Below are 27,888 nucleotides of genomic sequence, written 5' to 3' on the forward strand. Positions count from 1 at the left end.
AGGAGGTCGACCAGCAGGGCCAGAACTCCAGAAGTCCTCCCACTGTTCCCCCCACCCTCAAGCACCAAGAACACAGAGCATGACTGCCCCAGACAGAAGTTGTGGCTAATAGCCACTGAAAGACCTCTGCTCCACATGTTTATCTAATCCCTATTGAAGCTGTCTATGCATGTAGCTCCCACCACTTCCCGTGGCAGTGAATTCCATGTGTTAATTACTCTTTGGGTGCAGAAGAACTTCCTTTTATCTGTTCTAAACCTACTGCTCATTAATTTCATTGAGTGTCCACAAATTTTTGTACTCTGAGAAAGGGAGAAAAGTACTTCTTTCTCTACCTTCTCTATCTCTTGCATAATTTTGCATCGTGTATCATGTCACTCCTTAGTCATGATTTCTCAAAGCTAAAGAGCCCTAACCTCTTTAAACTTTCTTCATAGGGAAAGCGTTCCATCCCTTTAATCATTTTAGCTGATTTTTCCCAATGCTATAATTCCCAATGCTAAAATTCTTCTGAATTTTTCCCAATGCTATATCTTTTTTGAGGTGCGAACTCACAGAACTGTGCATAGTATTCCTGTAGACGTGTTCGCCACTCGCAGCAACAGGAAATGCCAACTTTTCTGTTGCAGGAGAGGGGTGGATCTCCTATCCATGGGAGACAGTCTTTTTCCGTGGCATCAGTGTCACATTTACCTGCCCCCCCATTCCCTTAATCACCAGAGTGGTGCAGAAAATATAGGGGGAGGTACCGAGGTAGTGGCCGCTATGAGGCCCAGGAGACGTTGGACTTGACGTGCTGTGACAGTAGGGTTGTGTAGAAAAACTTGGACCAGAGATATTATATCGTCTGCTCGCTTTGGTGATAGGAAGGCCTTGCAGGAACGAGTATCTAGTATGGCTCCTATGAACTGTACCCTTTGGGAGGGTTGCAGATGGGATTTTTTTCTTGATAATTCGCAGTTACAGCTCTTGTAAAAGAGTGAGCATGATGGAGATGTGTTGCAAGAGCAAGATTTGGACTCCACAACTAGTAACCAATCGTCTATGTACGGGAATAGTGTGATACCCTGTAGTCTCAAATGGGCTGTGATGACCACCATCGTCTTTGTGAAGACTCTGGGGGATTTGGAGATTCCGAATGGTAGGGCTCGGTATTGGTAATGGGCTGTTCCAATGGTAAATTGTAGATATTTCCTGTGGAATGGGTGGATGCTGATGTGAAAGTAAGCATCCTGTAAATCCAGTGTGGCCATCCAATCCCCGCGATTGAGGAGAGGAAGAATGTTGGGTAGTGAGGTCATTCTGAATTTGTGGTAAGTGATGAACAGGTTCAGGGCCCAAAGGTCCAGGACTGGCCAAAGACCTTCGTCCCGCTTTGGAACTGTGAAATAGCGGGAGTAGAACCCGAGGCCCAGTTGGTTCGAGGGCACCTGTTCTATAGCTTGTTTGAGGAGGAGTGCCTGAACTTCTTCCTGAAGTGTGAGGGAAGGAGTAGTGGAGATGAAGGTCGGAGTGGGTGGACTCCAAATAAATTTGATCGCATAACCCTGACGAATTAGACAAGACCCATTGATCTGAAGTTATTTTGGACCATGCCTAGGTGAATGGGAAAAGGCGGGTGTGGTCCAAAGAAAGTGGGTAGAAAGGGGGGGCAGGGAGGGAAGAGCAGTCAAAGCCCCTGTTTAGGCTGTCTAGGGCCCTTCTGGCACGATGCCTGGGAAGATGTAAAGAATATTTGGATTCTGAACCAAAGGTTGATTTGGAGAAAGGTGCTGCACCTTTGGGACGCCACGGGTGTTCCATAGGTGGTTTTGAGTATGGCTTCTTATTCCATGGTTTGGTCCATGGGCATTTGCTCTGAGGGCATGACGAAGAAGGGACTCCTAGGTTTCTAGAGGTTCTAATACTTTTATCCTTTTCTTGCAGAACGGAGTCGGTGTTAGAACTGAAGAGGCCATTGCCATCGAAAGGTAAGTCTTCTACATAAGCCTGTGTGTCAGACTGGAGACCCATAGATCGAAGCCAAGATTGTCGTCTCAGGGTAATGGCTGCAGTTAAAGTCTTAGCACATATGTTGCTTAGATGAGTTCAGCTGTTGTTTGGCTAGGGTCATACTTTCCCTTTGGATCTTCTTGATTGCAGATCTACTCTGTTCTGAGAGATCTGGTAATATGGTGGATAGTTGCTCCCAAAGGGCATATTGGTAGTGTCCCATGCAGGCTGAATAATTGGCAATTTTGATGCCCAGCGTGCCAGCAGAATAAAATCGCCGTCCCAAGTTATCCAGTTTCTTCCCCTCCTTGTTGGGGGGGGGGGGGGGAAGAGTGCATCTTCCTCGCTTTTGATGATGAAGAGACCACCACGGAGTTGGGTTTGGGGTGGGAGAAAGTATGCACTGGATTCTTGAATGCGGTACATGTGATCCAATCTGCGGGAAGAGACAGGAGTAGAAGCAGGTTTTTCCTAAGAGGTTTTTGCAGTATGGAGCATAACAGTTGTCAGAGGCAGAGCTACTGCTGTGGAAGTGTGCATTTGTACAATGTCAAAGACGGTGTCGGTAATGATGGGTTGTGGCTGAACCGTAGGTAGGGATAGTGATTGTGCCATGCGTTTGACCAGGTCTCCTTAGGATTTTAAATCCTCTGAAGGGGAAATGGGTTGTTCCTCTGCCACTTTCTGAGAGGGAGAAGGTTCTTCTGGAGAGGAAAATGTCTCTGGATCCTCAGGTATCGACCTTTTCTCCGATCTCGGGGAGCCATCAGCAAAGTCAGAATGATCTGAAAGCTGCGGCGTCGGTACTGAAACGGGTTCCGGTGTTGTATTCTTGGGAACTGGCTCAATAGGCATTTGATGCACAGAATCTCTATATTGTCAATTCAAGTTGGTGTTGGGTTGTCTGGAGAGCGACGCAGATGGACCCCGCCTTGATGATCTGTAAGAGGTTCGGGATCGACAGGAGGCTTCTGAATATTGGTCCCAGTCCATTGGACGTGGAGGGAGCCAAGGAAAGGCCGAGTGCATTGGGTATGCCCCGTATAAGTATTGCCATTGACGTTGACCCCATGGGATTGGTGGCGGCAGAAGGCGAGACGGAGAGTCGTCCCTGGCTCTATATCTTGGAGATCAGCTCAGCGGAGATCGATCCCTCTGTGATTCCTTTGATCTGCCTTGAGGTGAATGGCTTTGGGGTCGAGGCGTTTTAACCACTGTCTGCGACGGATCAGAGGGACTACCTTCGACACCAGAGCGCTGCGTAAGATCGATGTCATGGTAGGAATTCGAAGAAAGTACGAGCTGTGTGGACATTGAAGTGAGCATTGGAAGGCTTAGCCGATGGCCCGGTGAAGCGAAGAGTTTCAATGGAGGAATGATCAGTGCCGTCAGGTCCGATGGTGATTTCAGAGAGGATGGAGAAACGGTTTTGCTCCTGTGTTTCAGCTTTTCCGTTTTCTTCTTCTTCTCCGAGTGAGACCCCTTATCCTCTTTGTGCTTCTTAGCAGGCGCAGAGAATTCTGACCTGGGAGCCGAGCCCCCTCGTTTACGAGTGCGATTGGTGTCAGAAGGGGAACGATCGGTATCAATCGTTATCAAAGCCGCCGATCTGGTAGTCGGGATCGGTTGGTCGGCTCGAGAGTGTCTCGTCGACGCTGACGAAGGCATTCTTTGTGGGGACAGTGCCTGTTCAACCAGGGCTGCTGCGAGGCGGGCTGCTCTGCTTTTCTTGGTCTGCTTGGAGAATTTGGCACAGTGCATGCACGAGTCAGACCTGTGAAGTTCTCCAAGGCAAAGTAGGCACAGTGCGTGACCGTCAGGTGGGGCGATTTTACTCTCGCACTTGGTACACCTTTTAAAAAATCCCCAGCGTCTTTCCATACAAATGGTGGGGGGGGAAGGGCGGGAAAAGAGTTCTTTCCTCCCCACTCTCCCGCAGGAAGTGCAGAAGTTCCCGGAAAAAGGAAAAATAATATATAATTCACCGTCCTAGAAGAAAATAAACGGAGTTGTAGAGAATAGCTAGCAGAAGTGAAAGTTCACCGACTGAAGAGAAGAGTGATCGACTGATCTGAGCAGTGGTCAGAAGAGAACTGGTGGGATGTCCGCTCCCGCCTCGGTGGGCATGCGCAGTGGGGCTTCTGGGCATGCGCACTGAGGCATAGACATGGAAATCTGCAGCTTTCAAGTTTACCAATCAAGATTGGCGCTGGCGCCTAATCCCAATGGTGCGATGCACAGAGACCATGAAGAAGATCTTAACCACTTCACTTCTTACTCCCAACTCCAAATCACTGACGTTAAAAAACACTGAACCCAGTACTGAGCCCTGCCGTACCTCACTGCTTACCACCCTCCATTGTGAAAACTGCCCATTTATATTCGCTCTCTGTTTCTTGTTAATTAACAGGAATTAACATTTCTGTAGCTTTGTCACCCAGAACAATGTTTCCAAAGAACTTAAAAGGTAGGTAAACTTTGGGGGGCAGCAAGCAGTCCTTTAAGTTGGCAGTATTCTGAATGCTACCCAGATACAAATCCCAATATGAGTCTAGTAGTTTGCACCAGTAAGAACCTTGCTGCAGTGCTCTGAACCAGCTGAGTGTTCCAAACAATCTTCAAATGCAGCTTCCCACAGAAAACACCAATCATTCCACTGAACAGTACACTAACAATATGACGCAATGTGCTGGATAATATATCTCCCTCCCTCAGGACAAAGGAGGCATAATTTGGGCATGACATATCACTCTCTCCACATAAAGTAGTGATGTTGGTCCATGATATTTTGCTTATGAGAGTGGATTCTACCTGAGGGCTCCAACTGCTGATAATAAGAAATGGAATGGAAGGTCACATGATACATCAATCACATGGCACTTGTAATATCAGTTGATTGTGTGAATTCAGCCCTAGACTTTACTGACCAAACGGAAAAGCAGCTCTGTCTCTATAGCTCACCCAGATCCATGTCTCCTGCTTTGGGTCTCTGGGAGTAGGGGACTCCCTTGTACACGGCATCCAGAAGCTTCTCTTTCACTTGTGTGATGGTGTCGCAGTTCAGGACCTTGACTGGGATCTCAGGAGCATTTTCATTTTCAGGGTTCACACAGTTCAGAGTCTACACACATGCAAAAGGAGGTATACATATCTGTGAGATGGGTGAGCCACATAAAACTGATTATATAGCAGGGGGCACAGAAAGAGATGAAGAGGGAGAAGAGCAGCATTCCAACAGCCTTCGAAACAGCTTTACCTCCCTGATAATTATACGAGCAGTCCTAGGGAACACAAAAGTGTGCAATGGAACCTCTTCACTCTGGTTGGCCGTTCTGTGAGACATGATGCTGGATCAGATAGATTGCTGGTCTGATTCAGTGGGGCTCTTGTTATGTTCTTACCTTCTTTACCTGAGATGACATCCAAGCCAGACTATCATTCCCACCTTTCCAAACCAATGAACTTACAAATTCTGTTGCTAGATCAGACCAAGGGTCTGTCTAGCCCAGGAATGGCTCAAACAGTTGCCAGCCATATGCTGTGGAAAATTCACAGCCAGGGCACAATGCAATACCATGCCATATACCTTGCCCACAATGTCCATAAATCAAAGGTACAGTGACTCTAGTCACAGAAGTTTCATTTCTATTGTGATAGCTAATGCCCATTTATAAGAAAACACCATTAGCATGATCCTTTGTAGTGATACCTGACATCAGGACATAGTAAGGTTTTCAAACTAAACTTAGAGAGAAGGTACTTAAAAGCTAAAGGTTAAAGAGCCCCGTGGTGCAGAGTGGTAAAGCTGCAGTACTGCAGTCCAAACTCTCTGCTCATGACCTGAGTTCGATCCTGGCAGAAACTGGGTTCAGGTAGCTGGCTCATGGTTGACTCAGTCTTCCATCCTTCCGAGGTCGGTAAAATGAGTACCCAGCTTGCTGGGAGGAAAGTGTAGATGACTGGGGAAGGCAATGGCAAACCACCCCATAAAAAGTCTGCCATGAAAACATCGTGATGCAACATCACCCCAGGGTTGGAAACGACTGGTGCTTGCACAGGGGACTAAAAAAAAGGTAAAGGTAGTCTATCTTTATCTTTTTACTTAAAGGCTAAAGAACAGGCAATATATATGTGTACCAGCATAGTGTAAGGGTCAGGGCCAGTTCCAGGTTTGAAAAGTTCGGTTCAACTTCAAAATGCTCCCCCAAGAAGCCAGAGGGTAGCACTGCTATGGGTTGGTTGGAAATTCAGAAAGCATTTCACCTGTTCTTTCCTGTCTTGCTACACTACCCCCTTTTCCCTCCACCCAACCCAGTACAGGTGTATGGGACACCAACCCTGTTAAACAGCTGCGCTTAGTGGGTCCTGGCAAGAACCAGTCCTTGTTGAGGCTCCCACTTGCACTAACCAGCATTTTGTAGTCAATTTGCTGACGGATGAGCTTGTCTTCACTTAGAGAATAGCGGGCTTCTCCCGTGATGGCATCAATGGGCCCCTTCTCCATCTGCTGTTTGATGGCACAGTAAAGCATGAACAGAGGTTCACCTGCACACTCCTAAAGTAGAGAGGCAAGGAAGAAATGAGAGAGAACATCAGCCATAACACCTGATAGTCCATTTTGAAAAAACATCATGATACGTAGAATAAACGGGAAACAGGAGTTGGCTGTTCTTGTGCTTTAGAATCAAACTTGCATCAGAGACTGTATTTAATAAACAGAATCTCTGGCTTGCAACAATATCCGTTTTGAAAAGCATTTGCGGGGAGGGAGGGGAAACAGTTCCGCTACAGACACAGAAGTGACCACTGTTGTCACAAGATCAAGATTTGGTCAGTGATTACAATCTTTATTGCCTTTGGAATTCGCTCTGGTTGCTTTGGTCCAGACTCTCTTTTCATCTAAAATAACAATTTGGATATTTAACCCAATTTTCTCTGGGGGGCGGACCTCAAAGCCTCCCTGTTTGTAATATACGAGTCATAAACAAATGATTTCAGCTATCCATTCCACTCCTATCAGAATGTGTGTCATAAGTAATTAACACAATACACCTTAGTAGTAAAGTGATAAAGCCCAAAAAATCATGCATGCCTTGATAAATTCAAGGGAGTTTAATGAAGATCACTTAGCTTCTTTTCAAAGGCTAAGCTCACCCAAGCAGCAGCAGAAGACACTTGTGGTGTGGAGCTCACAGGGAATGACTTGAAAGGATGAGTGTACAACCAATATCTACTTCCAACTAACTGTCTTTCAGTTAAGGATTTGGCCTAGGGTTGCCAGGTCTGTTGGAAAATACCTGGAGACTTTGGGGGTGGAGCTGGGAGAGGGCAGGGTTTGGGAGGGGAGTGGCCTCATTATAGTACAATGCCATGGAGTCCACCTTTCAACGCAGCCATTTTCTCTGGGGGAGCTGAACTCTGCCAACTGGAGATCAGTTCTAAAGCAGGAGATCACCAGGCCCCACCTGGAGGATGGCAAGCCTGATTTGGACTGAGATGGGAATTTCCACAAATAATTTGTTCAGTCCTTTGAGCTCAATCTTACTTACTGGTGGGCCAAACTAACAGATCACACATCCCAGAATATCTGAAAGATGTACAGCTCGCCACTCAAAATCAAAGATTTCAATGGTGGCTTTCATATTAAAAAATAAATTTAACCATCAAGAAAATGGCAACAAACTGATATTAAAACAAGTCAGTTTTTTTAAAGCACAGCTCATCCCATAGCAGCTAATAGCATGGCTCGGTTGAGCTGTGCTTTAACCGAGCATATCTAAAATCAACCCAAACCCTGAGTGAATTAACTTGATGACTAAAATTAAACAAAACTGTGGGAGCAACTATAAACAGATCTTCTCTGATATTATTCAGTGTGGCTTGCTCACAGGAAAGTGCCCTTAATATTGAAGCCTGTGATATCTAATGGGCAACTGCAGAGAGACAATGCTAGTCAATGTGCAACTGCAGCAAATACCATATAACTGGCAAATATCATATATCTGGCATTTAGCTCTGATGGAAGCTTCTAAGAGAAGAAATTTTGCAAAAAAAATCTTGGGAGAGCTCACCATGGTCATTTAAGAACCCTGGCCCAAGATGAGGGCCACTAAGACCTGCAAAAAGCTACAAGAGAATTACAACACTATCTCTGCTCAGTTCTTCATTTTGAACTTCCATCAGAATGAAGTTTAAAGATAAACTAGATACCAATTTAAATCCCCTGACACTTAGCCCAATGACTGTTCTCTGTGAATCTGTCTTCCTCTTTAAACAAACAAAACAACCGAGCCATGCTATTAGCTGCTACAGTACTCCACAGCAATGAGCTCCCCAAGTCAATCGTTAGATGTATGAATCAAAATTTTCCCTCTATTTCCTCTTCATTTACTGCCTGGTTAATTTCTTTGGGTGTCCCCTAATATTGTGATTATGCAAAAGCGCAAGTACACAACTGGCTACTTAGTTCCCTGTACTAATAACAGCAACAACATGATCTAGCATTATTGTGCAACATGCTATCAGACTAACATTCAGACTTTTCAGAAGAACAAAATAAAAGTGCTCAAATGTCAAATATGGGAGGTATACCAATATATATGTACAAATGAAAGAAAAACAAAGCAACACAAACAACAGATGCTAGGGAATTCCATTCAAAGCCTGCCATCTTCCACCATCAAGTGCCTATAGTTAAAGAGGACTGGAAACAGCATGCAGAAGCAGGAGAAAAGAAGGGTAAATGAGTAGGTTGAGGTTTGATTGTTAAAGAAACTACTGGGACAGACATTGCTCAAAAACAGGGGTGGGGAACCTCCATCCCGAGGGCCATATACGGCCCTAAAGGTCACTTGTTGTGGCCCTCAGGGATTGCTGGATCAAACTGAGCCATGTGGCAGCCTCCCTGGGGCCTGGCTGGCCAGCGAGGATCATGGGGCCCAGCTGCGCTGAGCAGCAGCCTTCCCAGGGCCAGACAGGGATCACAGGGCCCAGATGTACTGTGCAGCAGCCACCCTGGGGCTTGGCTGGCTGGCCAGATTTGCTGCAGGGCCTGGAAAAGTTACTGTCACAGTTCAGTTTGCACTTGATTATCCCAGATGGTGTGACTTAATATGCTAATATTAGGGGATGTGGTCTAATATGCTACTGAGTTCCTGCTGGGCTTTTTCTAGGGTGGCAGGCCGGGTGTGTGTTCGTGTGCATGCCAGATTAGGCTCTCCCCACATGACTTCAAATAGAAAAACAATTATTTGCATTAATTTCGTTGGCCTGAATCATTCTCCCTCGGTGGAGCACTGTTTTTTAAGTTGCTAATTTTGTATGGCCAGTGAAAGATGTTATAAATATCCATATGGCCCTTGGCAGAAAAAAGGTTCCCCACCCCTGCTCTAAAAACTGATGTCAGTGGAGACAGAGCTTGACTTCAGTCGTCTTGGATCAAGCCCATGGTTCTGCCACATAGCTGCCCCCTTGAATCCTTTTGTATCACATGTTGCAGCCTCTTAGCCTTGGCTGGAATTGAGATGCAAGTGGAAAGGGTAGGGACAGAACTCCGGTGACCTCAACTCCACCATCGCTTTCTCTGCTGGTCACCACAACAAATCTTACTTTGGTGCAAAGTGCTCTTGCTCTCTCTGTCACCATATGCTGTTACCATCTCGTTAGCATCTGCAGTAATTAAAGAGACAGCTGCTAACGAGCAGGAACAGGCATATATCATCTCTAGACCTTCTGACAACATGCCTGTCTTTGAAATTATATTTCATTTGCAAACTTGGCTTCATTAAGTCTGCTTGGGAAAAAGGGAGCGAGTGAGAGAGAAAACCAATGTGGGTGCTATGCTGTTTATTAATAACTGTCTTGTCTCCTCACAATGTACAAGTCAAATGATGACTCCACATTAACAGGCACACATGGCAATTCCATTCCAGCTTGGGAAGAGTCTCCCACTGTTGCCTTCTCTTCTCTGAAGCTGGGGCAGAAAATTTATCTTCCAAGGAAATTCTAAGCTGCTTATAAAATCTACCCACAAACCAATAGCCAACAGAAAACAACATAGAGGGAGAATAAATAGAAGATGGCTCCTTGGTCACATCTTTGGCTGCAGTGTGCTCTCTGCATCTCTTGCAGTCCTATGAGGAGTCATGCTCATGAGGAGGGAGATGCCTGACTTATCATCAGGGCCTTTTAAAGGTACTCATGAGAGCAGCAGATTGCTTTTTAAAAAGGTTGCCTCTGAGAACTAACTCATTTAACATTTCAGTCCAGAGAAGTTCTGCACATCTGTTCCTTTGCACAGTGGACAACAAATGTAGAGTTCTGTGTTCCTTAAACCTCTGGGTAGTTAATGATTTTTTGGAGTTTTCTCCCCAAAAAATCTTAGTCATACAAATACATGTTACCAATGTGTTATCCTGGAAGAACTCTCTGTAAGAATGTGCAAGTTCAAAATCTGTTTGCAAAAGAGCTTGGAAGAACTAAAGAGCAGATTGTCATTTCAAGCCAAAGGCAATATGCCCATATGGGGACAGACCACTGCATCTGCCCTAGCAAAGCCAACAATGAACTCAGCAGAATGAAGTTTGAGTCCAGTGGCACCTTTAATACCTACGTTTTATTTCAGTTTATTCCATAAACTTTTGTGTATGGGCACACTTCTTATACCCAGTGTGAAGAAATGCAGTTTTTCTCCTGGGAGGCTTGAGATGAGCAAAGCCTCCACTGTGCATTTTAAAAGTTGTTTTTTCTCCTCTGGGCATAGAACAGGCATGGAAAGGAGGAAAGTCTGTGCAATTGCTTTCCAGACAACTCACCTTCATACACATGTGAATGAATCTAGCAGGAGAAATATGTGTGGGTCAAGCTCTTTCCCTTCTCCAAGTAGGGAAGAGATTTGGAGGGATTAAGGCTAGAAAGTCTTCAGGAAGCAGAATTCTAGAGACATCCAAGAAAAGCCTCTTTGACCTGACATGATCTGTTAATGGGGTGGGGAAAGGAAGGAGAGAAAATTCCTGGGAGCAAGGATGGAGGTTTCTTTTCCTGGAGTGCTGTGCCCATGAGAGGATGCAGACCTGTCCTCTGGGAAAGCTGCCATTTTGATCATGCGCTTGCCTAGAGAGCTGAAGGAACTTTGAGGTAATAATATCTTTGTAGAGATCTGTCTTAAAGCTAAAGAGCCTGACCTATAGTTTAACATCTGATAGAGCATGTGCAGAAAGAAGGACAGAGGATTTCCATTTTTCCCATTTCTTTTGTATTCCTTGCCCAGGTTTATGTGGTGCTGAAAGTATGCTTGTGAACATTTTCTTTTTAATAAATACTTTATAACTTTCAATGCTGGTCATGGCTCTCCATACTACATAGACCTCAATCATCTTGGACACACTATTTTAAAATACACTCTGGTGGAAGGCAGGCAGTTGGAAGTGGCTATTTCTCTGGAGGTGCACAAGGCAGTAAATTGTCTCTGTGGTGATTAGGCCCTAGGCAAGGCTTCAGAACTTGGAAGGGAAGCTGGGGGTCCTACCCTGCCAGTGGGCAATTCAGGCAAAAGGTCAGGTGATGGTGGCAGGCTACCATAAGAGTGGGGGGAAAGCCCCTCCTGGTGTGAAGAAACACCTTGGAGGGCAGGGAGGAATGTGGCCCGCAGGCCAGAGCTGGTGCTTTCTGCCACACCCAGAATAAAACTTTATTGGTCTTAAAGGTGCCACTGGCCTCAAGCTTTGTTATGCTGCTTCAGACTAACACAGCTACTCACCTGAATGTGGTAGTTAAATATCATGCCAAATAACTTGTTAGCCATCTTTATGATTCACTGGAAATTTAAACTGCTCTTGCCCTTCATCATTTGTATTCAAATACAAAAAGCATTATTTTACTTTTTCTATTAAGCGGCTCTGTGGGGAAAATGGTACCTTTTGCTTCCTCCACTGCACCAGGCCACTCCAAGCTCCCAAACAGGCCTTAAGATCCTGGTGATACATGCCAATGACAAGAGTGGTGCCCACCAGAACAATTTTCATGTCTGCAGAAACCTGTATGGTACAGATTTTCCCATCCTCCTGGCCCTTGCCATAGAATCATCTGTGACCCAGAGTCCTCACATACACTGGGGTCCCCTTTCACCCCCACCACAAAGTTGGCTATGTAAGGGTGAGATGGATGATTTGTTTTCTGGGATGCAGGCTCCAACAAACTTAACTAGCATGTATCAAAACCGAGTGTGATGGGCTGGCATGATAAAAAAATGCAAGCTGCATCCAGATTGGGCATGATAAGAAATGTAAGCAGCATTCCTTTGTAGAATTCAGTCTTTATTCCACTAAAGGCTAGCCTAGAACCACCCCACTCCATCAAATTGGATAACCATTCTTTGTGAAAGTGACCAAGACCATAAAAGCTGGCAAAGGCAACTTGGCATCTCTAGGCTAAGTTCTTTGCTAACAATACATACGCCCCAACAGCTGTGCAGCAAGTATTATGTACTGATGATCTGTAACAATTAAGAGCACTTCATCAGCTAATGGGAGATATCTAGTGGTGCATGCATGTCATAACAATCCACTGCTCTCCAAGCAGAGATCAGAGGTGGTGGAGGGAGGGGAAGGAATGCAATACTTTCTCTAAAGCAATTAAAAATCTGATTTGAGACTTTTGAGGACACAGCGCAAAAGATTAAATGTGAGTATGTAGTGAGGATGGGATGAGATTTTGTGAAAAAGCCTAGCAGGATCTCATTTGCATACTAGGCCACAACCCTGGATGCCAAGTCAGTCGGAACTGCATTCCTGCTCAAAAAAAGCCCTGCTCATAACCCTGAGCCCAATTTCTACTAGAAAGGAATCAGAGGCAAAACAACCAATTAAGGAATGAAAAGGAAACATTCTCACAACTTGCTGCTCTAGCAGGGATGGGTGAAGAAAAATGTGTGCTTTAAGTCCCATCAAGTCACTTCGGACTTACTGCGAGGAACCCCTAAATCCTGTATTTTTGGTTTCTCTAGGACATAGCATTTGTTATTTTTTCTTTCTGCTGACAGTGAAATCTCAGTGGTCCAGAGACACAGATTCAAATCCCTCCATTGAGGATGGCATTGTCATGTCCTGTTTCCACCCCCGCACCGGGACACATTTTCTTAAAAGCAAACACCAGTTTACACAAATCACCACTGTAACTTTCTTCCAAGAGAAGTTTGATGCCATTTGCCTGATTTACAAGAGCAGCATACAAAATCAGCCCAGACAATATTGCCTTATCTGACTGACACCAGTTTACCAAGGCAGAAGCCATTTCTGGACCTAACCGTGAGATCTTTTAACTGGAATTGGCAGGTCTTGAACTTGGGACCTTCTGCATGCAAAGCAGAGGCTAAAGCACTAGGCAGATCTCTTCCAACCAGTTACTGGGCTGAGATTAAAGGACAGATGATCTGACTCCAAGAAACAAGTTCAAGTTTCTACAGCCCTGAGTATGCTGGTGGCTCTTACTCTGTTGTTGACAGGTGCTGGTCTTGGGATAACCCCCCGTCTACAACCTTCCAAACTCTGCGCTGCTTTGACAGTGTGAAAGGGGGCAGTCTGTCAGTGAAAAGTACATGCTTTTATGTGTGGAAAAGCTGCAAGACAAAATGTTATCAAGGCATGCACCCTCCCAAACTTCTAAAGAAGGAAGAGAAGCTACAGAATGCAGAGGCATGTGTCAATGTTGGCATTTGCATGTGAGTGCCTGTGCGTATGCGGAAAGGACGCCCGAGGCAGCATGAGCCGAACTAGCTAACGCTCACAGTGTCTTATTGATGAGATTTAGCTCATCAGGCACCTAATATTGTGCATTTTTCAATGCTCCTCTTTATCTGTTTCGCTCTCCCATTCCCTGGGATGGCTCATTAGAAGGCTGATGAATGGTGCTGGAGGCCTCAATAAAAGCATGCGAGCTGCCAAGGCCTGGTGATTCCACAACGCTTGCCAGTCCCCACCTTTGCCGTCGGAGACACTAAGAAGGGGGAGAGATGAGCCCTTTGATCTCATTCTTCAGGATCAATATACAGTTTCCCTGCTGAAATGATTGGCAGGGTTGCTTTTCTCTTCTATTTTTCACATGCCTCTAGATGCTACTGTGTAGCTATGGAGGGGGGCTAACAGTAATTCCCAGCGTCCCCTGTAAAGCATGCCTGTGGGAACCATTCAAGCAGAACTAAGGGCATCTGGCAGCTGCACAAATGTGGGATATCAGGGGCATCCTCAAAGTTGCAAGGCAGAGGTGCTGCTAGAAACAATTCCTTGGGGAGGAACGGCAGCAGCTTGCAGGCTCTTCCTTTCATTCGTTGTGGGCATTAGCAACTCATGCTAGTCCAATGACACAAATGCAAATCCCTTCTGTTGAGGAAACAGGGCACTGCTGAGTCCCTCCAAGGATGCATTTTCCTAGAGGAAAAACAATCACTAATAGCTGTCTGCTTGGGAAATGCAGGCACATTCACCTGCCTCATTTACATGCACATTTGCTACTACTTAGGGAAAAACATATGCTCCCCTGCTGGCAAACCACTTGTTGCAGAGCCCATTCCAAGCATCTTGACTACTACTAGTAATTTCACAAGCACTTGCAATCTTCATCTGCCTCAAGCCAACTGGAGAAATGAAGAGAGATTATGGCAGCCCCTGTTCTCTTTAAAACACTGGCAGGATATTCCATCACCTCACAAAGACAGTGGATGCGGCTCCTCCTTTTATATCTCAAAATCCACAATTCACCAATGCCTTAGGTGCTGCTCTGTATTTAAAATGGGATCTCCCTCTCTTGCACACACACCCCTTTGCACCAAATTCACCATCTTGCCCATTTATGTCCTGTATATTTTACCTGTAACTCACTACCACGATGGCTGCTACTCCAGGCAAAATGAAAGCCACTGAAAAGGCTCTGCTTCTACCCCACCTTAGACGATAGTTTGCAGCCAAGCAGCAACAGGGCTGTATTCTTATGTAAGGTGGGCCATGGTGCCTTGAGTAAGTCCTTCACCTCCCTCTCCCGTTAGCCCACAGAGTTGAATTCTGCAGTGCACAGGCAGAACAATGTGAGCACACAAAATCTCTTGAGTGACACATCTGGCATGGCTTCTGCTGTTCTGGTCTTCAAGCATAAAGAACAATACCTGACTGGGAGAGCTTATCTGTAGTGGAGGAAGAATTAAAAGATTTGATATTTCTGTGATTTGTAGCCACCTGAAATGGCTCAAGTGTGAGGCAAAGCACCATTTTTGTAATATGTAATATTAACAGGTCTGTCTCTTTCTTGCAGGTGTTGTTAATGAAGGGCCTCAGCCTGTCTGGCACCTTATCAGTCTAAGGTCAGAGGAATTAGCTTCTCATGAGAACACGTTCTTAGTTTTGTGAGGGGGAAGATAGACAGTGATGATATAAGAGACCTCATAGATAAAGACCTGAATCTATGCTTGGCAAACTACTGAAGTCATAGTCTACGCCAATTTGAGGCCTGCATCTCGGTGTAAGCTTGTACCACCGAACAGGAGTGTTAAAAGTGTTAGGTAGATAAAGCTAGCTTTATTGTTTTATGTTCTGTGTGACTTTTGGTAATCTGTTGGTTATAATTATATTAACCTGTCTATTCTTCTAATAAATTATAGACATATATTTTTAAAATACTATCAGTCTGGTTACTCATGTGCTTTTGCCCCGCCAACTGATGGGGTCAGCCTGTTCAGTTCCTTGACACTATGGTTTTAGCAGAATGCTTTTTTTTTTTTTACTTCCCATAAGTAACACAGTTCCTTTCTCATTCTGGAGGTGGGAAGCAAGGGAGGAGCAGAAGGCAACCTGGAATTATGTTCGCTAGTGTGAACTTGCCCCTCCCCAAAGCGCATTTACACGTTTCTCCTGTTCATGTTTTATAGTGTACACCTTAGCAGATCACAGTCTATGTGCATGAAAAGTACCTGCTGCATAAAGTATGAATGGCTAGGGGAAACATCCCACCAAGGTTGGCATTGGCAATGAAGACAAGGAGTCACACACCTCTCACATGGGTTACAGGAATGGGGAATGGATTGAGCCACTAGGCTTGATTTGGGAGGCGACAACTGGCAGCGGTGCCAAATTCCAGCAGCATGAAGTCAATCCTTCCTTTATTCCAGCTTGGAATGCAGTTTTTCTGTTTCTATTTCAGGAGTTTAATGCATGGAGATTATTTTTGAAAGAGATTTTTCTACAGACGGGCTCCTGCTGTCTCCCACGCACAGCTTGAGGCATATTTCCAGACCACTCTTAATCACATTCTCCAAAATGTGAGTGTCCCTGGCTGAATCTCGTGGTCAAATACTGGACTTGGATGCATTGCTGATCAAGAGTAACTGGTGTTACATAACTTGGCAACTGCTGGAAACTATGACAGAACAACTTCAGAAATATTCTGCTGGCCACAGAACCCTTGTTTTATAAGAGTTAGGATGGGGTTAAACTTGCCAGAACATGCACCTTGGGAGTTTGCTGACATAAGGTCACTGAGGTCTCTGCTGCTGGAGAATCTTTCTTCAGTCCCCTTCCTTGTCAGTCTCCACAGCAGAGGGCCTGTGGCAGCAACCAGCATATTAGAAATGAGTTCCTTCCCTTTCCAGTCCTGCTTCCAGCAAAGTCTTCTGCTACAGGGGCTCGCCATAACTGCTCTCCTATGTCTCACTCAGCCCTTGCCTGATCCCATGGCAATGCAACAAGGGGTGGCCAGGACTAAGCACATTAAACTGGCAAACTATTGGCCTGTGTCCAACTTGCCGTTTTTAGGCAAGATTACTGAAAGGGCTGTGGCAGTGCAGCTTCAGAGTTTTCTGGATGATGCTTCCATGCTAAACCCACATCAATCCGGTTTTCGTCCGGGTCATGGGACGGAGACGGTACTGGTCGCCTTCACAGATGACCTCCAGAGAGACCTGGAAAGAGGTGGCTCGGTGGTGCTGATGTTATTAGACCTGTCGGCAGCATTCGACATGGTTGATCATCAGTTACTGACCTGTCGCCTCGCCGGCACTGGAATCCAGGGGTTAGCCTTGCAGTGGCTTTCCTTTCTCCAGGGTTGGGGACAGAGGGTGGCACTAGGGGAAGAACTATCCCGGCGACACCCACTTATTTGTGGAGTGCCTCAGGGAGTGGTTCTTTCTCCAATGTTATTTAACATCTACATGCGCCCCCTAGCCCAGGTTGCCCAGAGTACGCTGATGACACCCAACTCTACCTGTTGATGGGTGGCCAGTCTGATTCCACCCTAGAAGATCTGTCTGCAGCATTACAAGTTGTGGCAGGGTGGCTCAGGCTGAGTGGACTGAAATTAAATCTGACAAAGATGGAGGTCCTATACCTAAGTGCCGCAGTTTGGGACCAGAGGTCCATTTACCGACCTTCGCTGGGGCGCAGCTTATGCCGGCACCCAAGGTTAAAAGCTTAGGAGTGCTCTTGGATGCCTCCTTAATGATGGAGGCCCAAGTAGCTGCCACAGCCAGGTCAGCTTTTTATCATCTGTGGACAGTAAGGCAGTTGGTTCTCTTTCTTGATTGCGACGGCTACTGTAATTCATGCTACGGTCACCTCGAGATTAGATTACTGCAATGCCCTCTACATGGGGCTGCCCTTGTCCCAAATTCAGCGACTCCAGCTAGTGCAGAATGCTGCAGCCAGATTGTTAATGGGAGTTCCTTTACGAGAGCACATTCGGCCTGTGCTGAAAGCACTGCTCTGGCTACCGATAGTGTACCGGATTCGCTTCAAGGTGCTGGTTATCACCTTTAAAGCCCTATATGGCCAGGGTCCTGCATACCTTAGGGGCCGCCTTTCCCCATATATGCCCCAGTAAGCACTTTGGTCCGGAACCCCAAACCGGTTGATGGTCCCCAGCATCAAAGAAGCTAGACTTGCGTCAACAAGAGCCAGGGCCTTTTCCATTGCTGCTCCTAGCTGGTGGAATGAGTTGCTGGAGGAGGTGAGGGCCCTGCGAGAGCTCACACAGTTCTGCAGGGCCTGCAAAACAGCACTCTTCCACCACGCTTTTTCATAATGACATCTACAGCGATGGATTGGGCCCAGAAACACCACCAGTGGCTTGTATGAGACCTCCAGAAGTTTAAAAATAGACCAGTTTGATTACCACCACTAATATCTTGTTGTCTGAATACATCGAATTAGCACCAGATGTTTTAAATGTTTTAACATTTTTATATTTAATGTTGTTTGTATTTACTGCTATATGGTTGGGCATGTTGTTGCTGACCCTTGTGTTGTTAGCCGCCCTGAGCTTGCCTTGGTGGGGAGGGCAGGATATAAATTAAATAAAAAAACAAACAAACAAATAAATAAATAATAAACATTGCAGCGCAGAAGGCCAACTTAAGCACAGTAGAATAATTTACCATATAAACTGTTGAGCTTAAAAAAAAATCCACCCCTTTACAACAGCAAAGCATCGTTCTTTCATACATCTTCGCAAAATGACATACATTCTACAGTACTGATATATTTTTATAGATAGGGCCATCCCTAGACAGAGGAAGAGAGCCAAGTGCATGTAAGTGATACCATAAATCACGTCTCGTTGGCCATCACTTGCGGTCTGCATAGCTTTCAGCTTCCCTGGAATTGATTCAAACTTTCTTTATCTTAACGAGGGATGGTATCCCATAAAAACAGCTCTGCACCACCACAATACACTGAGTAAAAAGCCAAGCAAGATCCTGGGGAGGCATCACTTGGACTGACAAACAGCCGCTGCTCTGCAACTGCCACAGGTTGTTTTCTTCTGTTGTGGGCAGTAAACTACAGCTCCTCTGACACATGGGCTACAGCTATGCCAGCAAACTGCAGTCTCAGTTCAGCAGTGGTGCAGCAGCTTTTTGACTCCAGGCTAGGTAGTAGGTTCTGTCTATGCTGTTCATAGCCAATCACTGTTTTGCTAGGGGAAATTAGACTAACGGAATAAATGTACTACATGCTAATTAGGCACATAGTGCCTCACAATATAAGGAGGGGGGTGGGGAGATATCATGCATAACTTTAAACATAACACTGAGATCCTGGGAAAGTATTCAACATTACAGCCATTCAGTCTGTATGGCAGACTGCCTGTCTTCTGAGGTTCTTTTCCCTGGAAGTTGCTGGTGTACTTTGCGGTCTTTGCTGCTCAATAATCTTTCTGTAGCTTCCTCCCCAGTCCAACAGCATCTTTCCACCAGTGCCTCCCATAGTGGATTATGGCTTTAAAATAATGAGAGGAAGAATGAACTGGCGTGATGTAGTAGCTATAGTACAGGATGGCAATGTTAAAGATCCAGGTTCAACTCTCTGTTGAAACTCACTGGGTGACCTTGGGCCAGTTTCTCTCTCTCTCTCCAAGCCCAACCAACCTCACAGAGCTGTGAGGACAAAAATGGAGGAGAGGAGAACTTTGTATGTCCTATGTTCCTCTGAGGAAGAGCAGGATGAAAATGTGATAGTTACTACATGCGACAGAGGGATATGATGTAGACGGAGTGTCAGATTGGGATCTAGCAGACCAATTTGAAATCTCTACACTGTGTGACCTTGGTCCAGTCATTCTCTCAGCCCAATTTACCTCAGAGAGCTGTTGTGATGATAAAATGAATTCTGTCGCCCTGAGCACCCCAAAGGAAGAGTGGGATAAAAATGTACTAAGTAAACAATCAACAGACAGAATCAGAGCAAATTCCAAGAAACCCCATTTCTGCACCAACCTGCTGTATTATGAAGGTAAAAAAGAATGACTGAAGAAGCCACAGAGTGGGTTGCGCTGAACCCTACAATGGGTCCTAAATCACATAAATTCTCTAATTTAGGTTTTTGTCAAGAAGCAAATGCCTGGAACTCTTGTTTTGACATGAATCCAGAAATATAAGAAAGGCTATTGAAAACTTTAATCCCATTCCATCCTCCCCCCATAGCACTACAACTTTTATTAGACAACCAAGGACATGTCTAGTTTGATGCTCAAGTATCCTGATTCCCAGTGCAGTGTTCCAGCCAGCATACTGCCTGCATCTAACAAGGAAACTGTTCCATTGAGTTGGGAGGCCCAAAGAACTTTTCTGCAGTCCCAGTTTATGTGGTTAGCAAAATGTTCTCCTCTTACCTTTAAGAATTTGTACAGAAGGAACGTAAACCAGTTTGTCAGCATTTTCTCAGCCACTGACTCCGTCCTGCAGGGAAGCAGAAAGTAAGGGTGATAATGGGAAAATGAGAACTCTCTGATCATGCCTCGGCATCTCAGATCTTTTTTGCTATTTCTCTTAAAAGATTTAAAGGTCATATCTTGAAAGGCAGAAATCTGAAAGCAAAGTGAAGGGTGGCCGGAAAACTGGGAATTGCCATGACAAAAATGTAAAGATAGTTCTAGCTATAGACTATCCCACTTTGCCCAACAGAACTCATTAGCGTTTACCCTGGTCTCCTGCAAATCACAGCCATACAAACAGAGCTCTCAAGTTCATCCTATACCCATCAGCAAATCTCCAGGGTAGTATATGGGTACTGGAGAGGGCTCCAGGGAAGATTCTTCTGGCTCAGGGGTACAACTATTGTCTCTTTCATTCCTGTTCCCCATTTCTAATGAGTTCTCCTCAGGCCACTGCAAGAATCTTCATTTTTACTAAGTAAACCCAGTAAATTCTCTTCAGTTAACTTTTTAAAGGGGGGAAAAAAGCACAATAGTGGCAGGGAATGCACCCAAACTCTAGAATAAATGCAAAATTCTCCTGTAGGTTTGTGAACATCCCAATCACAACGTGTTCCATTATGATCATGCACAATATATCACATTGTTAATTCTACTCTTTGAGCAAGGCAGAAGGCACTTAGAACATTACTTATGGTGGTGTGATGTACACTGACCACTAAGAACTTCAGAGAGTATCCAGACTAGACATACAGCAAAGGAAAACTATGGAACGTATTACAGCTGTAGAGAAATCTCACTGTTTGTAATAGGGCTATCTACAAACAGTGTCTCTCTCTTCTGTAGCATGGTGAAAAGGGAGCATGGAATGGTACAAAGAATCCATATTTTATTAAATCTGAGCTCATGTGGCAGCCTTGGGTTTATTGTACTTTGTTTTCCAGTTAGCATCTATGCTAACTATGCACCATCAGTACACCACAACTTAATATGCTCCCTTAATTAGATACAAGTATGCAGAGAAGAATTCTATACTCTCTCTGAGTACAGGTATAAGTCAAATGGATCAATGCATGAAAAACAACATGAACATTCACTGATATCCAAGGCATAAATGAAACTTAACAATATTTAGACCAATGGCAACCTTGCTGTGTCCTCGTAGAAGGCAGGGTGGTCTCTTACAATAATAAAAAATGGAATCATGCATCAAGATATCAACATATGCTATTGAGGGTCCTTATTATTAAGGTCTTATAATGAAACACATTTTCATACCAGCGATCCATTGAGATATCACAGGGAACATGGTGTGCATAAAGACCATACAATGTTTGAAAAAAAAACAACTGCAATATATGCAAATATACTGTTACTGAGCATTTCTTTTTGGGTACTTTAGTCACTGCACTTAATCACAGGTTAACCTTCTTGCACTGCGGTTATATGGCAAGGGGTCTGACTGCATCTCTTTGTGTCCATGAGACTGCCATCAAAAAAGTTTGAAGTGGATCACACGGCAGATGTTCTGGGACAGCAGGAAGGGCATTTCAAGTAGTTTCCTGACAAAGTTAACACCACAACAATCCCATCAGAAGACTGTGTCCCGTTCGGGTAAGAGAAGCTCAGGAACAGGAGCACAAAGAAATATCAGAACAAGGGCAAAGCAGAACTGAAGAGCAGATAGTTGCAGGATAAAATAAAAACTGCAGGCTTGATAGCCCAGTATGGAAAGAGTCTACACTGATTGCCTATAATAAACACTTGTGCCAACTTCACCTTAACACATTGATAAATAACATTTTAAACTATGCACATTTATTCCTTGAAATGTAAAAAAAATCCAGGTGCCTCTGATTAAAATTCTTGACTTTTTTTTTGTTGCTCCATTTATTAATCATCAGATCAAGCTATTTCATATTCAAATACTCACAAAAGCACAAGCAATGTTAATGACCTCAAGAAGGTAAGCACCTTGCTACTGCAGTAAGGAAGCTGAGAAAGCAAGGTAATACATAGCCAAAATAATCAAAATTCAGTTCTAAGAGCTGCACTGTTTCTGAACAAACTATTCACAAAATAAAAGGAGTATCAGACAGAAAGGGAACAATTAATTATTGCAGGCTGTTGACAGCAAAAGACCAACTTATATACTTACTATTGACACAGTCTGCTCAAATTGCATTCCTGCCTACTCCCACTTTCTGCTTTGTTTAAACAGAGAAACAACCCTAACTTCACTTCTCTATAAGAGCAGATCCTTGTCTGTGAAAGGAACCCCAATAACCTAGGCATGTGAAGTTCTGAATTCCCTTTTCTTCTTCTTTACAACAGGCATGTACTATGCATGACAAAGAAGTCAAATGCAGTCCTTAGACAGCAAACCTCCTAGGGATTATAGGTTTTGGTGGGCAGGGGTGTTACAAAGTCCATGGACTTGGGCTAAACTAGTAAAGATGCTGAACTCTCAACACAATGAACTTTTGGAACTGCTTTATATTGACTCAAACTATATAGACAAGCACACTAGGCTTCAGCGCTTCTTTTTGAGTGAGAATCCCTAACTGGAGGAATTGAACCAGGCACCTTCTATACAGAAGAGTGGGCTCTCTAAACCACTGAACTGTGACCCTCCCCTAAATATGGGACAGTTCACACATTTTAAATTAGGGATGTCAAACATGCAGTTCGGGGGCTAAGTCAGGCTCCCAGAGGGCTCATATCAGGCCCCTGAGCGATTTGGCTGTTGTCTGCTTCCTTCTCCCTCTCTCTTGCTTCCTTCTGCATAGCAGCTTGCTTTGCAAGGCTTGCTCAATTGTACAGAAGCGACAGAGCAAAACCTCTATTTTCTCCATTGGCTGAGGCTCCTTCCTTGGGGAGGAAGGGGAATAGCTTGCTTTGCCAGGCTCTCTCAATTGCACAGCAGAGCTACTGAGCCAGGCCTCTCTTCCTTCTATTGGCTGAGGCTCCTCCCTCTTCTGGTCCCCTGGGGAAGGAAAGAAAGAGCCAGAGCTTCCTTTGCCCAGTTCCCTGGATCCCTTAGGAGAAATACAAAGAAAGCATCTTTAAAACCAATGAATGCTAATGTTTTAAGCATGTTTTAAGTTTTTTAAAATATATATTTGGGTTTGTCTGTGTTCTTTATAAAATTTTTATCTCTGCTACCCAATCTTAAATAGGTACATGCATGGCCTGACCCAGCATGGCCCGGCCCAACAAGATCTCATTTATGTCAGATCCAACCCTCATAACAAATGAATTCGACACCCCTGTTTTAAATGATTAACTAAAGGTAGAACCTCCAGGTGGCACCTGGAATTCTCAGATATTACAGTTGATCTCTAGATAACCAAGATCAGTTCCCTTGGAGAAAATGGCTACTTTGGAGGGTAGATTCTATGACATTATATAACCTGCTGAAGTCCCTCCCCTTCTCAAATGCCGCCCTCCCCTGGCTCCATCCCCAGAATCTCCAGGTATTCTCCAACCCAGAGCTGGCAGTCCTAGTCAAAGGCCCCAAGATAAAACAGAAACTTCTCCTCAAGAGCCATGCTACCTTTGCAGAAGCATCCCAAGTTTAGCAAATGTACAAGGAAACAACCTGTGAACACTTGCAAAGAATGGAATTCTTGCAAAACCACATAATTGGTTGCCATGTTGGGATGGGGACAGAAAAGAATTTTTAACTATGTCAAATTGACAACAAATGTTTCATGACTTGAAACACAACTAGGTTCAAGACTGCATCTATGAGTGTAGAGAAAATCTGCAAAAGTGCAGGAAGCTGTTAAAGACACACACATCAAAAAAGATACTGCTCACCCCTCCTTCTGACCTCCAGTCCTGCCACAGAGTAAAGAAAAACAGATGGAAAATACTGAAAATATGGAAAAGAAACTGTGAATAAAACAATGGAGGCCTTAAATGGAAAAAAGGGAAAATAAAACAGACTGGCTAGTTTGTAAATTCTAAATTGAGGACTATTTTAAGTGCAACTTGGTTTTGAATAGATTCAACAGTATTCAGATCAGGTTCTGGAACATCTCTGGAGAGGCTGTTCTACAGTCATGGATGCAAATGAATGTTTGCATTTACCTGTGTTATGTCCAGATGCCACAAGGGATTACATTTTACAGTGCATAAATAGCAGATTTCACCTAACAGATTAATGTTAAGCCTATTATGCTTGATGTAAAGGCATCCTATGACCTAGAGAAAGAACAAAAAGGAGGAAGGCTCCTAAAATTTATCCTTCTTGTAAATATGAAAAGGTGGGAAACTCAAGTCCTGGGTCATAATCAAAGGGGCAGCTGCACCCAAATGAAAACCTCAACTCTGGCCTGCCATAAAGCCAAAGCCTCTCTAAGCCAGGATGCATTAAAACTGTCCCCTCTCCAAAACAGCTAGGTCACATGGAGTCTTCGGGCTTTCCTACACTTTTGTGCAGTTTGTATGCACTCTCAAATCATAATGAGGGATACTTCATGTGGAATTTTATGCAACTCCCAATGAGTTATCTGGTCTTAATCAGAGACTGTCGGGGGAATGGAATCAGTATCATGGTGCTGAGGAAGAGGATAGCTTCCCCATACCATCCCCCTGACTGAAAAGGTACCTCTCCCGCCTGCCTTAAGTTCCAAGGGTGGGGGGGGGAGATAAGCACCTCTTTTTTCCCCTTCCAAAGCAGTCTGTTGCAAGGGAATATTCAATCAAGGTAATGGCATGGGGGGAGCATTTGTCCAGCACCATCCTACTAATATATACCGTGACTCTTCTCCCTGCACAAGAGTTCTAATCACCATACTTAGTGGGCGCATAAGTGCTTACCAGCCTGACACTGCTGCCCCTACGCAGCTAAGAGGGTTATTGTGAGACTCTCTAAGGGTCAATTCACACTGAACACAGCAGCTGCATTTGTCATGTGCATATCAGTGTTTGCTTGGGTGAATATATGCAAAGGAGATATGCAAATCGGCAACCACTTAGGAATATGCATGGATAAGTGCAGAGTAGCCACAACTGCTTATGTCTCCCTGAAGCATGCTTCCTTCATGCTCCAGTGTACGGCTACAAATGCGTACTATTCTTTCATGCTACAGTGTTCACTGCAAACGCAACTGTACACACAGCAGACACAACTGTTACGTAAAGTGCAAAGTAGCTTTAAGCCAGTGCTCTTATTTATATTTGTAGATTATTTTGCTCTGCCTGTTTTGTTTCACAGTGTTCTTGGAATGTAACATGAGAGCTTACATACATTTGTTTAATGCGGTCATAATTGAAAATATATGAGCATTTAGAGGATTCAGGATACATTATAAGGATTGGACTGTTAAAGGGCAAGGAAGGAGAGGCATGACAACAGATACTATGGTGAAAGTTTAATCATTGTTCTTGTTCTGTAGATGGTGAATCTTTCAATATTCATTGGCCTGTAATAGAGACCTATCTAGCTGTTATTTAAAAATTGATAAAGCAGAAGAGATGCATGGCACAGCTGTAAGACCGCCCAGCTCACACCCTTTCCCCACCTGTGTTCTCTTGGCCTAAAGAAAACTTGCTTTAGTTTTGCATTAAAGTTTCTCAACAATCACTCAGTGGGATATATGGACTCATCTTGAAGAAACAATTGGAAAAAGAATGACAATGAATGATTCTCACCAACAAGGAAGAATTGGTTGATGAGGTGGAAATAGTGGGCACCCTGGGCAGGAATGACCATGTGATTGTGGAATTTACAGTCTGGGGGAAAGGAAAAGCTGTATGTAGTAAAACATATAGGTTGGACTTCAGAAAGGCAAACTTCAGCAAACTTAGAACTATGCTAAAATCCCATGGTCACAAATACTTAAGGAGAAGGGGGTTCAAGGGGGGTGGGAGTTTCTTAAAAACGAAATATTGAAAGCACAATCACAGACGATTCCTATGAGAAGAAAAAATGGAAGACACCTAAAGAAGCCAAGGTGGCTCTATAAACAGCTCTCTAAAGACGAGAAATAAAAAAGACTCCTTTAGGAATTGGAAGGAGGGCCTTATAGCCAAGGATAAATATAAACAAATCAGCAGTTCTTGTAGAGAGTTAGGTAAGCTAAAGCTCAGTATGAGCTTAGCCTAGCCAAAGATGCTAAAAACAACAAAAAAAGGTTTTTTTCTTATGTTCAGAGTAAAAGCAAAAGACCAAGGACATTGGTAGGCCTGTTACAGGAGCAGGAAAGTGAAATTGTAACAGGTGATGAAGAGAGGGCGGAACTGCTCAATTCCTACTTTTCCTCAGTCTTCTCTTCTGAGGAAAACAGTGCTCAACATGGCAAAAACAGAACATATAATGAGGGTATGGAGTTGCAACCTAGGATAAGCATAGGGGTAGTACATAAACACCAAGTTACTTTAAATGAAACCAAATCCTCAGGGCCAGATGAACTGCATCCAAGAGTACTAAAAGAGCTTGTGGATGTACTAAAAGAGCTTGTGAATGGCCATTATTTTTGAGAATTCTTGGAGAACAGGTGAGGTGCCAGAAGACTGGAGGCAGGCAAATGTTGTTCCCATCTTCAAGAAGGGGAAAACTACTGACCCATCAGCTTGACGTCTATACCCGGAAAAGTTTTAGAACAAATCATCAAGCGGTCGGTCCTGGAACATTTAGAAAGGATGGCTGTGATTACTAAGAGCCAGCATGGATTTCTCAAGAACAAGTCATGTCAGACTAACCTGATCTCTTTTTTTGAAAAAGTGACTACCTTGCTGGATCAGAGGAATGCTGTAGACATCATTTATCTTGATTTCAGTAAGGCTTTTAGTAAGGTTCCACATACTATCTTTGTTGACAAGTTGTTAAAATGTGCTTTGGATCCTGTTACCATTAGGTGGATCTGTGACTGGTTGACAGATCACACCCAGAGAGTGCTTGTGAATGGTTCCTCATCCTCTTGGAGAGGAGTGACAAGTGGAGTGCCTCAAGGATCTGTCCTGGGACCTGTTTTGTTCAACATCTTTACAAATGATTTGGATGAAGGAATAGAGGGAATGCTTGTTAAATTTGCAGATGATACTAAATTGGGAGGGGTTGCAAATACAGTAGAAGACAGAAACAGGATACAGGATGACACTGACAGGTTGGAAAACTGGACTAAAATCAATAAAATGAATTTTAACAGGGATAAATGTAAAGTTCTGCATTTAGGTAGGAAAAATCCTATGCATGGTTATAGGATAGGGGAGAAATGTCTGGGCAGTAGTATGTACAAAAAGGATCTAGGGGTCGTAGTGGACCATACGCTGAACATGACTCAACAGTGTGATCTGGTGACTAAAACGGCATATGCAATATTGAAGAAGAAGACTGTAGATTTATACCCTGCCCTTCTCTCAGAGACTCAGAGCAGCTTACAATCTCCTATATCTTCTCCCCCCACAACAGATACCCTGTGAGGTGGGTTGGGTTGAGAGGGCTCTCACAGCAGCTGCCCTTTCAAGGACAACTCCTGTGATAGCTATGGCTAACCCAAGGCCATTCCAGCAGGTGTATGTGGAGGCTGTATTGGGCTGTATTGACAGAAGTATAGTGTCCAGTTCACATGAAGTGATGGTATCGCTTTACTCTGCTCTGGTAAGACCTCAACTGGAGTATTGTGTTGTTTTGGGCACCACATTTTAAGGATATAGACAAGCTGGAACGGGTCCAGAGAAGGGCAACAAAGATGGCGAGGG

At 44.3% G+C, this 27,888-nt stretch overlaps 1 protein-coding gene across 8 annotated transcripts in view; it reads right to left on the reverse strand.

The window, feature by feature from the left end:
* The window catches only part of PLXNA1 (plexin A1), a 483,656-nt gene that overhangs the window by 23,306 nt on the left and 432,462 nt on the right, over positions 1–27,888 (reverse strand). For all 8 annotated transcript variants that reach the window (XM_060239681.1, XM_060239686.1, XM_060239682.1 and 5 more), the window contains exons 23-25: positions 20,137–20,203; positions 6,401–6,547; positions 4,954–5,113 (exon numbers count right to left, since the gene is read on the reverse strand). In XM_060239681.1, coding sequence (XP_060095664.1) covers positions 4,954–5,113; positions 6,401–6,547; positions 20,137–20,203 — 374 coding nt within the window. The remainder of the gene's footprint in view (positions 1–4,953; positions 5,114–6,400; positions 6,548–20,136; positions 20,204–27,888) is intronic.

This window comes from Heteronotia binoei, chromosome 5 (assembly GCF_032191835.1).
Source record: "Heteronotia binoei isolate CCM8104 ecotype False Entrance Well chromosome 5, APGP_CSIRO_Hbin_v1, whole genome shotgun sequence".
Taxonomy (NCBI): Eukaryota; Metazoa; Chordata; class Lepidosauria; order Squamata; family Gekkonidae; genus Heteronotia; species Heteronotia binoei.